The following is a 15383-nucleotide window of genomic DNA, read 5'->3' on the forward strand; positions in this document are numbered from 1 at the left end:
ACAGGTAGCCTATTGCAATGGCGCGCTTTCGCTTTAGAACTTGCGGGAACACTGAAGCTTGACATGCTATTTCCAGCTAGATGAAAGGGAGCTACGGCGGCACCTTGTTCTTCGACACTTGGTGCTCTCATGTTAGACACTGATCTTGTTGCTTGTTCCATTTTACAATCAGCTTCTAAAGTGTCTCGGCCCATAAACATTAGGCAATGGGGACAAGCTGTGTTTGCTGGGGTATTAGCAGCAGATCGGCAGCTCTGCGCTGAGCGAGAAGCAATGATATCGGCCGCCAGAGATTCTTGCCAAAACAATTGTTCCATTTTGTACATTTGCGTTGTTGGTAGTATGCCCCGTACCTACATACAAATATCAAAAGGAGATGTGCAGACTCCGTCATCCATTTATTCGATAATCTGTCCTTCTTAGTTTGTCATCCAAAGAAGCATCCACGGGAGTTTTGATCCTCAATGCCGTCTCGTACTAGGTGCTCGTACTGATTGGCAAAGTGCAACGTTGGACCGGCGGCAAAGGCTTAGACATATTTACAGTTGGGTGTTAGAGCGTGGCTGTTGGGAAAGTACCGTACCCGGATAATAGAGTGATGGAAGGGGACGAACACTGCTATCATCAATGCGAATCCGGCTGCCTAGTATTTAATCAGTAGCTGGAAGATGGTATTACGCACCGACACACCAGTTTGCTTGGTTCTTCGCATTATGCATTCACGTCAAAAGACCTAACACCGCAATCTTCTTTCTGTCCTCACTCGACATGCCTTGAACAATGTCAACGTAATAGGACCTTGTTACCATTTTTCAGCCCTATGGTGGCGTCATATTCCACTATCAGCGATCGTGATTGGAAGCGGTACACATAAGCACTTCGTCAAACAAAAGGTAATCGCCCTAATAAGTAAGTCCTCCATACCTCTCATATTTGACCAACGTTACAGTTGCAGTGATTGCCGATCGCCATTCGCGCTGATGGGTAACGGCAAGTGATGACGTAACGGCTGGTCGCTGCTTCTGAGGATTTTTAGGGTGGAGCTGCGGAGTGAGGTGTACCGGAGTGTGGATATGTGTTGTTCGGCCAAAAGTTTCAGATTTCCCGTTTCCGGTGACCGACTTCTAGCGCAGGGCATATCGGCATCTACGGCAACCTCATTTCACACCTCAAAAAAACAACAACCATGCTCCATTAATCATGCAGTTCAGACCTTCTTTTTCCTCAAACGTCTTCCATCCCTTCACACGTCGTGTGCCCGACTATTCCAAAGCACACAAGAAAAAGCGGACAGCCGCCTCATCGCCCATAGCTCAGAATGTCTTCGAACACTACCTGTCGCTCCTCAACATCAGCATATTCTCGTGACTGCAAGACGAACGTTCAAAAGGGAGGAAGCACAGGGAACAACAAGGCCTACCATTATTCGCATGATGAGAGTGGAAGGAGAGGTGAGTTTGGCGTGGAACAACTCATCTTTTAATCCAGAAGGCAATCTGACGTCCGCCATAGAGTCGGACGGCACTTACATCCCCTCTGGACCGGCTCGGAAAAAGGGATTTTTTAAGAAAGTTTTCGGTTGTACTTGTGTAAGTACCGTGTGGCTCAAACTCCTTGTAACTTGCTTGCTTGGCTTAACTGACTTCCTGTTATATAGTTCGAATTCGATGAGTGAGTTTTTGAAGGATTAGACTTGATCCCAGTGTAATATAACATTGAGAATTGGTTCTGACAAAATCTTCGGGCAGGGACAGCGATCCTGTCGCACGATATCGACCACGACAGCATGCCGTCTACGCCAGATCACCTCCTGAGCCTATACCCCCATACTCTCGGACGGACCCTCATCCGCCCCCCCGCCCCTGTCCTGCAGCAGATCGCTCTGTTGCGTCCCTTGATAGCAGTTCTTCACTCCCAGCACAAGATCAATCTCAACTGCTCTTCCTTCCCGTCATCCCTCGACCAGAGGACGAAACTCAAAAGACATATCCCGTTCCCAATGGTAGTTTTGCAGGTGGCACGACTGGCGGTGCCGGGGCAGGGGGCGGCTGATGAGCATGGTCGCCTTTCATAACCACAAAGCAGTAAAGCTCAAAAAGTAGAATGCCCGCTACATCACTTCAAAAAGTTCAGTTAGAAGTCTGGATCATATAATCTAGTGTATCCGGAGCTTCTTGTACCATATTAAACAGCTGTATTTGTAATAGATACCCAGAGGGCAGTCCTGTTGTACTACTGCACTCTCTGAAGAGCTTTAGAACCTTAGGTGAAAGGGATGAAGAAAACGTTCATGGTTTTCAACGGCAGACCAACTCACATTATGCCATGCATGTGCATAGCGACGTGGCCAGGCAGGGTACTGATTATCCCGTACGTTGTCTCGGGAATGGGACTTTTGGAGCCCGGCAACGAAGCAACAGATTCATGCCATCAGCGACGCTTGTTCAAGTGCACCGAGAGTGAACAAAGTGCTAGTGTTCCTTTTGCGGGGTCACAATCATCCTGAACTGCTTACTAATTACTAAGATTATGGTCTATAGCTAGCGCTTCACAACAGGAATGATGACATCGCCGGTAAGAGCATAACAATTTCAGACAGCGGGTATTTTCATGCAATTGCTTTATACACTGTGTTACAAATGTCAGTCTAGGCAAGCAAGTTTCTATCGTGTTCCCCCCGAATTCTATTGCACACCATTGCTTGAACACTCCCTTAAGCCGACCCGATGATCTTAGCGTATCCGGCTTCGTTTTCGTATTCTTCTTCTTCGTCGTCCTCATCGTCGATGTCATGCCATTTCTTGGCCCTATCAACAGCCTTATTCCATCCCTTGATCTTCTTCAGTCTGGCTTTCTCCTCCAACTCGGGCTCGAATGTATGGACACCAGCGGTGTTCACCTCACTGAGAGTTTCTGGACGGGTCAGATCCCAACCAAACAGACCAAGAGCATGAGCGGCCAGCAAAGCGGAACCAAGCGCAGTAGACTCGCGCATCGAAGGTCGTGCAACGTTGAAGCCACCGATGTTAGCCTGCAATTGCATAGCCAAGTCTGAGTTGGTCACACCACCATCAACCTTGAGTGTGTCGAGCCTGCTACCACTCTCTTTCTCGATGACATCTAAAACCGCGCGAGTTTGGAAACACACAGCCTCAAGGGTGGCCCGCGCAATGTGGGCAGAAGTTGTGTATCCAGTAAGACCAATGATAGTGCCAGAAGCTTCACGATCCCAATACGGCGCAAGAAGGCCAGAGAAGGCGGTAACAAAATAGACACCTCCAGTGTCCGACACTGATCCGGCGAGGATATCCATTTCGGCAGATTCTTCAATAAGGGTCATTTGGTCTCGTAGCCTGCTCAAAGTGTCAGTTCCGATCAATCATCTTATTCATCGCCAATGCTCACCATTTTATGGCCGATCCAGCCACGGCAATAGAACCTTCCAATGCATATACAGGCTTACTGTCCGCACCTGCTTGAAAGGCTACGGTAGAAATGAGACCGTAGTTGCTTCTCACAATGTCTTCGCCCGTGTTGAATAAGACGAAAGCACCGGTACCATAAGTGCACTTGGCCTGGCCCTTCATCAAACATTTGTTGCCGACGAGCGCGGCCTGTTGGTCACCAACAATACCGGCAATTGGAACACCGGAAAGCGGTAGGCCAAGTGAATCAGAAATATTGCCGTACACTTCGGCTGAAGACACGATCTTTGGAAGGATCGAAGCTCGAAGGCCGAAGAAGCGAAGGAGAGGAGCGTGCCATCGAAGTGTTTTAAGAGAGATAAGGAGTGTTCGAGAGGCATTGGTAACGTCAATAATATGGAGACCGCCATTGTTGGCACCGGTCAAATTCTGAGAAAAAGTAAAGCACCATAAGCAATGAAGGTGGAAATTTGAAATGGAGGAAACTCACATAGACAAGCCAAGTATCAACAGTACCGAACATCAGATCATCAGCTTCATGGGCGATTCGGACGGCCTTTTGATGATCCAACATCCATCGAAGTTTGATGGCAGAAAAGTAAGTAGAGAGAGGAATACCGGTACTGTAAAAGGTCATGAGCGGCTGAGTTGAGGCAACAGATATCCATAAGACTCACACGTCCACCAGACCTTCCTTGCCCTTTCTGTACTTTTTCGCCTTTCCATCTTTACCTCGGCCTGACAAGCCGAGACCCTCCATCGCTTTTCCAATTTTGCCAGTCATACTGGTATCACCATCTACGACATCACCTTTCTCCCCGAAGGCTGCCTCATGCGTACCAGTTCCCATCTCAACTTCGTCTGGCACAATTTTAGACTTTTGATTGATCTCGTCCTCCTCCTCGTCATCAATTTCCAGGCCCTCCTCGTCGAGCTTCTTTTCCATCTCACGAACCACATTGATAGTTCGCGCATCATCCCAAACGATAGCATTACACAGAGGCTTGCCAGTAGAACGTGACCAGCAGACAGTCGTCTCTCGTTGATTGGTAATACCTTCTCGCCGTCAATACCAGAACATCTGCAGAGGAAGAAACATTTGAAACATACCAATACCCTTGATGCTATTTCTGGACCAGCCCATCCATTCGAGCTTTTCAACAGCTTTGATGATACATTCGTTCATCGCTTCAACTAGCGCGTCGGGGTCATGCTCATGCCAACCTGCATGAGGGAGAATCTGTTCGAATTCGGTTTGATGCTCTGCGATAATCTTTGCTCGCTTATCGAAAATGATGAATCGCGTAGAGCTGAAAGACTTGTACATGAGCAAGGAAAATTATTGCTTGGGCAACAGATGTGACAATGTGAAAGCGACTTACGTAGTACCACAATCCAGACTACCAATAAATTGCCCATTACGCAACTCCCGCGTTCCGCCCAAAGGAGTGTAGCCTGAAGCACCCTCATAGTATGACCTTGGAGCTTGAGTGAATTCGTTACCGAGGGGCAAGGTAGGCGAACCAGCTCGAGATAGGACAGACGGCGTGACAGGTCCAGAATATTCGCCCCGCCGGATAGGTCGCGGGCCGGAAGCCATAGATGATCGTCGGGAAAGAGACCCTTGTTGAGGATATTGCGAGACGTAGCTACTGTATTGGTGATTTACAGAAGGCCTACGAGAAATCGAGACTTCTGAAGGGCGACGAGCTGTGGGCTGTGAGATAGAAGGTCGACGAGAACCTGCGGGAGAATTGGCAGGAGAAGCCTCGAAGACAGGGGTAAAGCCACCGGTACCGCCTGCCGCAAGGGGCGAGGGGTTCTTGACCGAGGACATAGAAAGGTCTATGGGGCGAGACATTAATGAAAAAGGAGGCTGTGAGCAGTGGAAGATTTCTAAATCTGATAATGGAAAGATGAAAAATTAAAAGACAAAGGGAAAGGATGGAAAATAAAAAGAGTGGATATGCAATGACGACGGCGAGTCAAGGGGACTGATGTGGATAAATAAGAGCTATCAAGTCACAAAAGCGTCATCCTCCTTTTTCATTTTTCTCTCTGCCTTTACCGACCCGGCCCGTTTAACCGGTGACGTAGCGGCCCGCGGTAAGCCGCCTCGGGACAATTTAAATAATCCCCGACATCTCGTGGCCAGGCCCAGGCGGCGTTCGCCTGCTGTGGTCTGTAGAGTTAATTAAATAAAAACAAGTTTATTTACGACTGGATCGAGGTCGAGATCCGGAAAGAGAGGAGACTCGCTCGGTACAAACAAGTATGTCACCACTGCTAAATATCGAGTAGCCTGGCGCGCCGCAACAAAAGTCTATAACGAACAGCGCTTCGCCCACGGCCATGACCCCCTCTAGAGCTTACACTCCTCCCGTATCTCCAAAGCTCAAGAATACCAACCTATCCTACACTATCCTTCCCCATGGTGCACCTCCAGTCTCCCGTCCAATCCGACGCCCGAAAAAAATTATTTATCTGGCCGCCATATTCTTTCTCCTCTATTGGTTCGGTATCCGTCACGGCTTAGGAAGGGAACGATTACCGATTCCGCCGCTTGGATATGCTGTGAAGGGCGGTCGTCGGGGGAGGAAATCTAGCCTGGCATGGCACAGTAAAGGTATGGCAACGCTCTTGCAACCTCAGCCAGGCACTAAACAGGAGCACCCAATTTATGAGCTGATGGAGCGCGCCGAAACGCATTGGACGTCCATGCTGGCATCCCAGTCAACTACCTTGCCGCAGGCGGTTGCCCAATACCGGAAAAGATATGGTATTGCTCCTCCTTTGGGCTTTGATGCCTGGTTCGACTTTTGCAAGCGACATGACATCAAAATTATCGACGAGTACGATCAAATGATGAAGGATATCCTACCGCATCACGCGCTGCCCCCAGTTATGTTCATTGCTAGAAGTAAAGCCTTAGAAGGCGCGGCGTACACATATACGCTAGACATCAGCCAAGAACATGTCAACATCACAGGCGAAAGATCGTCATACGATAGACCCCAACACTTGCTGAAATTGATTGCAGGGTTCAAAGGAGATCTCCCCCCTGAGTTTCGTTTGAGAGTAACAGGAAGTGATCACAATACTGGGAGTGTAGTCTTAGGTATGGACCAAAGAATGAGGGCCATGGAATTAGTGCAGCAGAGCAAGCGTGAGTGATAATCGGGCCTTTTGAAATAACAGCACTGACCTAAATGAAGACTTCGACGAGGATGAATTAAAATCTCTGGAGGATCCCTACCGTACACCTGCGTGGGGATGGTTCAAAGCATGTCCACTTGATTCTCCCGCAAATATCCGACCTTGGTCTGAGAATGCTACCGATGAGTTTCAACGTGAGTGAACAGGTCAGGATGATTCTTGCTGATCCTGTTAGCTAAATCTTTTATCCATGACCATTTGCCTATAATGGACTTTTGCGAATACCCGGAACTCAAGCGACTCCACGGCGCCATGTCTCTTGATTACGCAAATCGTTCGCCTTCGGTCCTAAAACCAATCCTAGTTCTTTCTAAATTCCCTTTCGATTCCTCTTTCCAAACTCCCCCTATGGAAGGTTACATGAACATCACCGAAGAAGATGTACTTTTCCTGGATAGATGGGAAGATAAAACAGACAACCGTTTGTTCTGGAGAGGATCGACAACTGGTGGATACACGGCTCAGAGGGATTGGAAAGACAGTCACCGGTTGAGATTGCATCTGATGATCAACGGGCCCAAGGGAGGAAACGCCTGGTGGGATCAGCAGTTGAGGGATGTTATGGTGCCAGATGGAGAGGGAGGCTTTAAGATCGTAAGAAGATGGGAGAGAGTATTAAGCAAAGCATATGCGGATGTGAAACTGTCCGGCCAACCCGTACAAGTGAGCAGAATACTTGCCAGTGCACTCGCTGACTGGGTGAATAGTGTCCTTCAGAAGAAATTTGCAGGGAAGTCGCAGATACTATTGAATTCGGAAAGAAAGTATGGCCTGATGAGGCAGCAGTGTACAAATACAATCTTGATGTCGATGGGGACGGCTGGTCGTCGAGATTTCACAGGCTCCTCATTTCAGGGAGCCCTGTTATCAAGTTTACAATGTTTCCCGAGTGGCATCAGGTTTGTTACTTATCTTTAAGGTCTAAGACGGAACACAAAAGGCTGACCGTACCATACCTGTTCAGGAATGGCTCAGTAAGTCTATCATCGACAGCCAATGTTTTGTGTGAGTATTGACAAGATAATAGCTCCTTGGTACCACTATATCCCTCTCAAACCCGACTATTCTGATCTGTATGACATTATGGCGTTCTTCGTTGGACCTTTGGATGACGCAGGTCATGTCGACTTCAGCAAGGGGCATGACGTGAGTATCCAAATGTTGATAGCCTCAACGAAATTTTCTGACCTCCTCCACTTAGTATTTGGCCAAAAAGATTGGAAACGCTGGCCAGAAATTCGCGTTAGAGCACTCGTCATGGGTAGATATGCAAGCCTACGTGAGTCACCATATTCGGCGTCTATCGTTAGATAAATGGTGTCGATCTGACAAACAATTGCTTTGATCAGATGTTCCGATTGCTTCTTGAATTACAGCGCCTGCATTCTTTGAATCGAAGTTCAATGAGCTACAAAGCCCAGTAAGAAAGGGATAGCTGTAGAAAGAAGACGCCAACACATCGGTAGACGATAGTAGATCAAGTGTCCCTTGTTTCCATAACTTTCTGCTTTTTTTTGTTTCACGTGTCTTGGGTTATGATTGTTGTTTGCTAGTGCATACATATGGTGCTCTTCTTTTACAGGCTTCTTACGTGCATATCATCAAGCTGTACCTATACTTACATATTTCATTGAGCAGAAAAAACGCATATTCATGGTCCATCTTCTTTCAGTTTATTCATTCGTCCACCATTCGTCCCTTGTCCGTTATCGTGGTGGTGTTGGGTTGTGCTGAGCGGGACACAGCATACGGTGGGTACACCTCATTTTTCTTCTCACCCGTAGGAACAATTGCAATGCTATTTGAAGCGGAAACATCAGCACGATGCCCCTCCGTCAAGGCAAATATGCGCTTGGAAACATCTGAAAAGGAACAGTTGTTAGTATTGCATGATGATGTTTGGAATTGTTTGCTGATGCGCGACATGTGGTCGTCATCTCGGGTCATCAAGCCACCCTTTTTAAAGGAGATGCTATCACATCTAGTACAATTACCAGCATCTTATCATGCATGGCATTAAGGACTGAAACGCACCATACACATGCCAGGACCACAGTAGTATGCGAGAAGCAGGAAACTCTTCTATAGCAGCATTGATTTCGGCGAAGTTTTTAATCGTATGGATGATCTTGAGATCCATATGCCTGGCTGCCTTCGCTGCTGCAAAAGAATTGCTTTAATGTTTTTGTACGCTACATGGATAAGTTCGCCATTCAATGATATTATTTGAAATCTCCTCGATCCTCAACTGTCGAACCTCGATAACATCAACGATAAGCTTGAGACCGAAAGCAATCGCCATGGGGTCCGAAGCGAAGAGGGTGATCTGGATGTTCTCGAGGAGAATGGGGATCTGACTGAGGATTGGCAGCAATGAACCGGACGGATGACCAAAACGGGCCGAAGTGCGTGATGGAACAGGCAAGCTCTCTGCGAATCCATCGATGTCGGCAGAATAATTAATAACAAGATAAATACGCATTTTGCGCGTCGGCGGCGGCATCTCGAGTTCTCGACGAGGAAAGAACGAACACAGAACATGCAGATGCGCGGCCTCAACCCCTCGAACAAGTCGTTCTTTGATTGTCATTCTTTCACCCGGTTCAGTTCGAAACCTATCTACCACTACCGTTGCCCTTGCACATTACGAGGTAGCTTAACTTATATCTCCCTATAGCCACCACCATTAATAAAATCCCCCTCAGCTCGTCACTCGCACCAGTCTACTTTGACGTCGCTCGCGTAACATCATGGATATTCTGGACGAACCGCTCCCGGGCCATATGGAGAGTATTTCGGCCTTTCGTACCCTCCTGAAGAGCCCTTCAGATCGGGTAACCTGCCCCGATAGCGTCGCACGTCCTGCAGAACCCGATGCGTTGCAGACTTCTGCTATCGAGTCGTGGAAAGCGACAGAGCCGTCGAGGGAGTCACGCTTGCGTTTGCTAAGGCTCTTAAATGATTTGACTTACATAATTAACTCGAAATACAAAGGATATGAGGAGGGAGGATTAAAACGATATTGGGTCGACGTGTTTGGCAGTGTTAGCTGGGCAGGTGATACTGGACATAGTGGGGATCTGGATCTAATTGTCCTGGTGAGTAATCTATGATTTCCATGATGGTATGACAGTGTTAATTGCTCTATATCAGGACAGGAAATTGCTACATGGGTGTGAGTATAACCAAAGTTGGAGATAGACCGCAGCTATACAACAACAATTTGAGATAGACCGTAGCTTACATTGTTCATACAGATGCGCCTGTTTTTTGGAGGACACCGCCCGGAGAGCCTCTCAGTACGCCTACTAGTCACAAACGCAATAATATCCCCACACCACTCAAACATCTTCCTGAAGTGTACGACACTTTCTCTATGGCAGAATGCTTAAGACAAGCAGGCTTTGAAGATGTTGAGTCCATCGCTGCTGCGAGCACCCCGATCAATAAATTCAAGTACAGAGATCAAGAGTGCGATCTCAATGTCAATGATCTTGGAGGATGGCGAGTTAATTTGGCGCCAGCATAAACACACGCTAACTTTCACATAAGGTATAACTCATCATTATTATTGCATTATTGCAGACTTGCACCCTACGTTCTTCGTCCTATGGTCCACGCTTTGAAACTCTGGGCCTCTTCTCACAAATTGAATGACCCTTCTGGTGCCAAGGGCCCTGCAACCATGTCGTCATATTGCCTGACTTTGATGGCTATTGCTTACCTTCAGCACATCGGTCACCTACCAAATCTGCAAGCAGATATCAATGTCCCAGAGGTCTGCAGACCAGAAGACACTTCAGAACATGACGTGGTTTGGGTTTCTTGGGGAAAGGAGCAAGGTGTCAAGGCGCATGTGGGATTCAGCCTCTCTCCTTCTGATGACTGGAAACCATCGAATCCGAACCTCACTGCGGCTGATGCCATCCGGGGGTTCTTTGAATTTTTCTCACTTAATGGATCGGCTCCTTTGCGTGGTGAAAAATTTGATAGAGTCACGCAGATCGTTTCCATCCTCCAAGGTGGTATTGTACCCCGCGCGAAAGAGTATGGCCAAGAAATAAGGGAATCGCAACAAAGGAGGGACACGCTCCTTAACCTAGGGATTTCATTGGAAAGGATCAGGCAATCGGAGGACATGATTAGACAGGAGAGATTTAAAGAGGAAGAAAGAATGGGGAAGGGGGACAGAGGCATACAGCCCAGAAATTGGGGTGAAAAAAAGCTGGTCGTGCAGGACCCCTTTTTGTGGTTCAAGGTGAGTGTGAATTAAATGTACGCTCAAAGACTTGAACTTACACCATCTGAAGAATTGTGCGGGGATGATGTCTAGAGACGGTCTAGATAGATGGTGGACAGTAAGTAAAAAGGAAAATACCAAGATGTGCGTCACTGAAGTTGCGCAGACTGTGGACAATACACACCGAGTTATCAAGCTCAAGGGAAAGAATTTTACTTTGGCAGATTTACTCATGCTTTAATCTATATCATGGGCTTAAGCATGTCAACGAGAGCGGAAGAAGACGTCGATATTCGGCGCTTGTAAAAAAATATAAAATGGGGTAGTGACCCTGACAACTGCTTATCAGTAGCGTATGAATGTATACACCTCTGCCGATACGTTCTTTTTCCATTGTGATGTAAAATGGAAAGTGTGTCGTTCGTTATCATAGCACTGTAATATCACTTTTGGGCTTAGAAATACTTGACATCGGCGTCAGCAAAACTGTCAGAAAATATTTGAATTCTGCAATTCCTGATTATGTTAGGCGAGTATCCGATAATACTTGATCAGAGCAGGCAATAGTCTAATCGTTGGTCGTGCATTTTTGGGTTGGCCGGGACAATGATCATGCAGTGCTATGATCATTTACAAATTGCTTCGAACTGATATATTATTATTTTGCATCATGATACTCAAAAGAAGGTGTATGGCGTAAAAAGTACAGACAGTGAACGAAAAGAAGGGGTCTCGTTGGCTCAAGATGCATCTTGCGTACTTTAAATAAACCAAATGGCGCTTACTTCCCAAGAAAGAAATCGTGGTCCTGATGAGGTCTCTCCATTCGTGCACCGTTAGGCTCCTGGGGTTCCTTGCTCAACAATCAAGTCGTCGGGGAGTTCTCGCTCAAGTCAGGACCAAAAGTCCTACCAATTCCCATCCTCGCATACCCTATGGCCATATCCACTGCAGCAGATACTCCATCTATTACTGCCACCGATTGGCCCACCCTGTCGGCTAACTGCTCTTGCAAGGATGCCCGCATGGGCGCCATGCCCTATGGGACGCCTTCAGTTAACACGTATATGACTGGCGCAAAACTCAACTTACGGCACAGCCGAGAATAATGACCCTAGCACCCTTTTGGACTAGGAAACAAGAGGCCTCTAATAAGGCTTCGGCCGGCTTATCGCCATGCAAACTGACCGCATTGAAACCTGTGCCTTTGGTTCCGGTATAGCGGGTTGGAGATATGCCCATCGCACGAACTGCCTCGTCAAAGAGGGGTTCCCATTCTGTCTGGTTCATCAGCGCGCCGCTGCATTTGCAGAATGTTCCAACGTACGGGGGCCTGTAGTAGCGATACCAAAGGTTGGTCCAAGTTGTAATGCTGCCAGCACACTTGATTCTAATATGCCCAGCACTGGTGGAGGTTTATCATACCCCGCAAGAAGCTCTTTCAAAACAGGCACTAGTGGGTGCGCTGAAAAGCACGCCACCACGATACCTGAATAGCTAGTAGCAAGCCTTGACGCCCCACTACTGTCTTCAGGAGCGTTAACAGCTTGGCCTTTGGGCTGAAGCTCAAGATCCTTGAGAATGACCGCAGTAGAAACTATCCCATCCAGTGGGCCATCTATACTAGCTGGCGCCTCTGGAGGAGGGGTATAAAAAGTTATTCCGACATCAGTTGGAAGGCGAGGGTGGAGATGCCTAGCCACATCTTGAGTGAAAGTCGAGGTAGAGTTCGGATTGATGAGAAGGAGCTGGATTTTGGCTACCTTACGCCCGAACTGATCATGATAAAGCCCAGCCATAATAGTTGCGCCAAGATTTTCCCTTTTCGATTGCTGGGCAGTTGTTCAAAAGAGGATGAGGTATTTCTTTTCAGACTTTTATGCGAAATGGTGATTGTAATTAAAGAAATATTCCTCCTCTCCGAGTATCCGATATTCACAGGGTCGATAACCAGCGAGCGTCCAGACTATTGGACGGACGGTTGATAGATCAGTACGGACGAACGGACGAATAGGAAGACGAAACGAAGGGCATTTGAGATCTTATCTTTGCAATAGCCGACCGACCTTACCAGCTCCGAGTTTCGCTCATGACTGCGTGAGACGGACATCACGTCACAGCAGCACTTTCTGTTTTTGTTTTTGTTTTTGTTTTTCGTCATCATTTCTTTTCGTCTTTTCTACAAAGTAAAAAGAAGTAACCCTATATATAATATACACTCTGGACTTCATGACTTTGTCCAAGCAACGGAAAGTTTTGACCCTGGGTTAGCATCTGTTGATTTCTTCCGTTGCGCTTTCGCTGATGAACAGAATAGAACATTTCATCATTGACACCTTCACTCGCCTTGGTAATGATGGCATTGAAAGACCCATAGAGCAGCCCGATCAGGTATCCCTTCACCTTGAGCCTAGTCCAATAGCTGACACAGATGAAGATAGGGGGAGGAGGTACCTACGGTATGTCCTGTCATCCAGGCCAGCCACACATAAATTGTTTAGTAGTGCTGCACTGACGACGCCATCATGATATAGCGGTAATCGGGGCGCGTGCATTCCTCCCACCCACCCAGCTGGGCATGATTGTAGACTACACACCTTCAACGTTTCCTCGAGCTCTCAAAGATGTACTGGAGTCCTATGGAAATGAGATGTGGGCTTTCAGAGAGAGAACTGACGGGCTTCCAACTGCAAGAGCAGTCAATCGGTATGATGGCGAGACAAGAGGGTATGAACTATGTTAAGAATTTTAATCATGGGATGATTTTTGCTGATGGCTGGGCATCATCTAGGTTCGAATACCTATGTCAGCCTGTTCTTCTTACACCGAATTCTCTCAAAGGGACGCAGTTCGAAGACATTGTGCCTTCTGTAATTCATTTCATCTCTTATCCGGCTCCCCGGGCTGGAATAGTACTCGATGAAATCAACAATTTCAGAACTTCCAAAGGATGGTCACCTCTCATCGTTTGGGAGCCAGAGGATGAGTCGTTGGAGGCAGTCACTTCCATAGCGTCCCATGTCGATATCTTGGGGTAAGTGTGGCACTTACTTTGGAGGACTGAGACTGATGGTTAAGAGCAGACCAAACCAGAACGAAGCGCTACGCCTTTACTCCCTCTTGACAGATCCCACCTTCACGGATGACGATTTTAAAGCTGTTCTTACCAAAATTTGCCGCTCCCTAGCATATTTGCGACCTCGAATAGGTGCTGTCATCCGCGCAGGTCATTTGGGTTGTTGTTATGCATCCGCCGATCCAAGAGGGTATCGACCAGAAGTAAAATGGATCCCAGCCTATTGGAACAAAGAGAGGGATGGCTATGAAGGAAAAGTAATAGATCCTACTGGAGCAGGCAATGCATTCATGGGAGGAATAGCTGCCGCACTGTCGGAAGGAAAGAGTTTAGATGAGGGTAAGCGGCCCAGTCCAGCTCCAAGTGAACATTGAGATATTGACGATTTGGAAGCGGTGAGGTGGGGTAGTGTTGCTGCCTCTTTCGCCATTGAACAGATTGGTCTTCCTCAACTTACCAAGACTGTGGACGGACGGGAGCTCTGGAATGGGCAAAATCCACAGGAGAGGCTCACAGCCATGTCCATGTGAGGGCAATCATCTACAGACAAATGATTATGTGTACTTGACGGTAATCCGCACAAATGAAGTGTAAAATTAGAGAGTGAACGATGATTGCCTTCACTATATGCTATCCATTATGTGCACGATGTCTGTTGTTCTCTTGCCTTGTTCGTGACTTGTTTCACGAGTTATGTTCGGGGATCCATTCAACAAGAAGTGGAATTTGTTGGTTAAACAACGCAGGCTGCCCCTGTCATTGAGAATATATCGGAAGATCAAATCCAATAATGTTGGTGTTAATATTAGACAATTCAATTTCAATTGGCTGTACTTCGTTCGTACGTGCGTGCGTGGTCAAAATGAGCCAGAAACCAAATTCCATGTAAATGCACCATACACTCCTTTCGATAACACACTGTCTCTAATTATGAGAACAATTAGGATATGTATATATATCATTGCAATGGAAACCCAATAAGCTCTCCGTAGTTTAGTGTGGTTTAGAGCGTCAGACTGTAATTGGTTAACAACTTCACATCTGAAAGTCGTGCGTTCGACTCGCACCGGGGAGATTTTTTTTGGACATTGTCCAGATATCTGCAAACCTGCTGCAAAGCTGCGATCTGACGCGATCAAGTCTTGTTTTAATTTTGCCTGATCATGCAAGATCAAGTTCTATATCGAAAGACACCCGGATCACGCTCAGTAGTCAATTGATAAGTCACTCGAAACGCGCGATCATGCGCGATCATGTTATGCGATTGCCTGATCAAACGACGAAATGCATGATCATGTACTGGTACCTACGGAAAAGAATGTACCCCCCCTTTTGATCCCGCGACGCGTTTTTGACTAGAAAGAGAATGATGGATGCCATTACGTAAATGCAATATTTTGGATTGCTCGATTTTTGAGTCTCAGAA

General features: G+C 47.1%; 6 protein-coding genes and 1 non-coding gene across 8 annotated transcripts; 5 read left to right on the top strand and 2 right to left on the bottom strand.

Annotated features, from left to right (window-relative positions):
• Positions 1-1099: 1099 nt before the first annotated feature.
• On the top strand, positions 1100-2325 carry CND02795 (hypothetical protein). The gene is made up of 4 exons (XM_024658480.1): positions 1100-1451; positions 1513-1589; positions 1658-1671; positions 1749-2325. The coding sequence occupies exons 1-4, from the start codon at positions 1431-1433 to the stop codon at positions 2072-2074; spliced, it is 438 nt and encodes a 145-aa protein (XP_024514334.1). The 5' UTR covers positions 1100-1430; the 3' UTR covers positions 2075-2325.
• Positions 2326-2592: 267 nt separating this feature from the next.
• CND02800 (glycerol kinase, putative) lies at positions 2593-5427 on the bottom strand. Its single transcript, XM_570467.2, has 6 exons — positions 4808-5427; positions 4536-4735; positions 4103-4481; positions 3916-4048; positions 3406-3854; positions 2593-3353 (listed from the first exon to the last, which is right to left on the bottom strand). Exons 1-6 carry the CDS (start codon positions 5284-5286, stop codon positions 2714-2716), a joined length of 2280 nt encoding a protein of 759 aa, XP_570467.1. The 5' UTR covers positions 5287-5427; the 3' UTR covers positions 2593-2713.
• A 278-nt stretch (positions 5428-5705) lies between these two features.
• Positions 5706-8279, top strand: CND02810 (CAP1-related). Its single transcript, XM_570218.1, has 8 exons — positions 5706-6591; positions 6641-6775; positions 6817-7304; positions 7349-7540; positions 7606-7615; positions 7669-7787; positions 7843-7920; positions 7991-8279. Exons 1-8 carry the CDS (start codon positions 5778-5780, stop codon positions 8063-8065), a joined length of 1911 nt encoding a protein of 636 aa, XP_570218.1. The 5' UTR covers positions 5706-5777; the 3' UTR covers positions 8066-8279.
• Positions 8280-9191: 912 nt separating this feature from the next.
• CND02820 (expressed protein) lies at positions 9192-11253 on the top strand. 2 transcript variants are annotated; one of them, XM_024657014.1, is made up of 7 exons: positions 9192-9292; positions 9347-9739; positions 9795-9816; positions 9899-10145; positions 10194-10899; positions 10952-10999; positions 11048-11253. In XM_024657014.1, the coding sequence occupies exons 2-7, from the start codon at positions 9392-9394 to the stop codon at positions 11120-11122; spliced, it is 1446 nt and encodes a 481-aa protein (XP_024512657.1). In that variant the 5' UTR covers positions 9192-9292; positions 9347-9391; the 3' UTR covers positions 11123-11253. The 2 variants fall into 2 exon arrangements, with proteins under 2 accessions (XP_024512657.1, XP_570215.1); XM_570215.1 differs by having other exon boundaries at positions 9204-9739.
• A 275-nt stretch (positions 11254-11528) lies between these two features.
• Positions 11529-12919, bottom strand: CND02830 (nitrogen metabolism-related protein, putative). Its single transcript, XM_570466.2, has 3 exons — positions 12209-12919; positions 11974-12158; positions 11529-11920 (listed from the first exon to the last, which is right to left on the bottom strand). Exons 1-3 carry the CDS (start codon positions 12678-12680, stop codon positions 11747-11749), a joined length of 831 nt encoding a protein of 276 aa, XP_570466.1. The 5' UTR covers positions 12681-12919; the 3' UTR covers positions 11529-11746.
• A 117-nt stretch (positions 12920-13036) lies between these two features.
• On the top strand, positions 13037-14658 carry CND02840 (host-pathogen interaction-related protein, putative). The gene is made up of 7 exons (XM_024657015.1): positions 13037-13147; positions 13199-13272; positions 13319-13340; positions 13416-13608; positions 13673-13915; positions 13965-14296; positions 14351-14658. Exons 1-7 carry the CDS (start codon positions 13111-13113, stop codon positions 14485-14487), a joined length of 1038 nt encoding a protein of 345 aa, XP_024512656.1. The 5' UTR covers positions 13037-13110; the 3' UTR covers positions 14488-14658.
• Positions 14659-14939: 281 nt separating this feature from the next.
• CND02850 lies at positions 14940-15032 on the top strand. Its single transcript has one exon. It is a non-coding gene; the product is annotated as a tRNA-Tyr (tRNA).
• Positions 15033-15383: the final 351 nt, after the last annotated feature.

The sequence above is a fragment of the Cryptococcus neoformans genome, assembly GCF_000091045.1.
Source record: "Cryptococcus neoformans var. neoformans JEC21 chromosome 4 sequence".
Lineage (NCBI taxonomy): Eukaryota > Fungi > Basidiomycota > Tremellomycetes > Tremellales > Cryptococcaceae > Cryptococcus > Cryptococcus deneoformans.

Excerpts from the sequence above, each read along its gene's own strand:
- CND02810 (XM_570218.1), top strand. The coding sequence starts at position 5,778 with ATGACCCCCTCTAGAGCTTACACTCCTCCCGTATCTCCAAAGCTCAAG. Across the intron at positions 6,592-6,640 it reads ATTAGTGCAGCAGAGCAAGC|ACTTCGACGAGGATGAATTA; the intron begins GTGAGTGATAAT and ends ACCTAAATGAAG. Across the intron at positions 7,921-7,990 it reads GGGTAGATATGCAAGCCTAC|ATGTTCCGATTGCTTCTTGA; the intron begins GTGAGTCACCAT and ends TGCTTTGATCAG.
- CND02820 (XM_024657014.1), top strand. The coding sequence starts at position 9,392 with ATGGATATTCTGGACGAACCGCTCCCGGGCCATATGGAGAGTATTTCG. Across the intron at positions 9,740-9,794 it reads ATCTGGATCTAATTGTCCTG|GACAGGAAATTGCTACATGG; the intron begins GTGAGTAATCTA and ends GCTCTATATCAG. Across the intron at positions 10,900-10,951 it reads ACCCCTTTTTGTGGTTCAAG|AATTGTGCGGGGATGATGTC; the intron begins GTGAGTGTGAAT and ends CACCATCTGAAG.
- CND02800 (XM_570467.2), bottom strand. The coding sequence starts at position 5,286 with ATGTCTCGCCCCATAGACCTTTCTATGTCCTCGGTCAAGAACCCCTCG. Across the intron at positions 3,855-3,915 it reads TTGATACTTGGCTTGTCTAT|AATTTGACCGGTGCCAACAA; the intron begins GTGAGTTTCCTC and ends ACTTTTTCTCAG. Across the intron at positions 3,354-3,405 it reads GCTGGATCGGCCATAAAATG|GCTACGAGACCAAATGACCC; the intron begins GTGAGCATTGGC and ends CACTTTGAGCAG.
- CND02830 (XM_570466.2), bottom strand. The coding sequence starts at position 12,680 with ATGGCTGGGCTTTATCATGATCAGTTCGGGCGTAAGGTAGCCAAAATC. Across the intron at positions 12,159-12,208 it reads TATCGCTACTACAGGCCCCC|AATGGGAACCCCTCTTTGAC; the intron begins GTACGTTGGAAC and ends TGAACCAGACAG. Across the intron at positions 11,921-11,973 it reads TCATTATTCTCGGCTGTGCC|GGCATGGCGCCCATGCGGGC; the intron begins GTAAGTTGAGTT and ends GGCGTCCCATAG.
- CND02840 (XM_024657015.1), top strand. The coding sequence starts at position 13,111 with ATGACTTTGTCCAAGCAACGGAAAGTTTTGACCCTGG. Across the intron at positions 13,273-13,318 it reads CCATAGAGCAGCCCGATCAG|ATAGGGGGAGGAGGTACCTA; the intron begins GTATCCCTTCAC and ends ACACAGATGAAG. Across the intron at positions 13,916-13,964 it reads TCCCATGTCGATATCTTGGG|ACCAAACCAGAACGAAGCGC; the intron begins GTAAGTGTGGCA and ends GGTTAAGAGCAG.
- CND02795 (XM_024658480.1), top strand. The coding sequence starts at position 1,431 with ATGATGAGAGTGGAAGGAGAG. Across the intron at positions 1,452-1,512 it reads TGATGAGAGTGGAAGGAGAG|AGTCGGACGGCACTTACATC; the intron begins GTGAGTTTGGCG and ends CGTCCGCCATAG.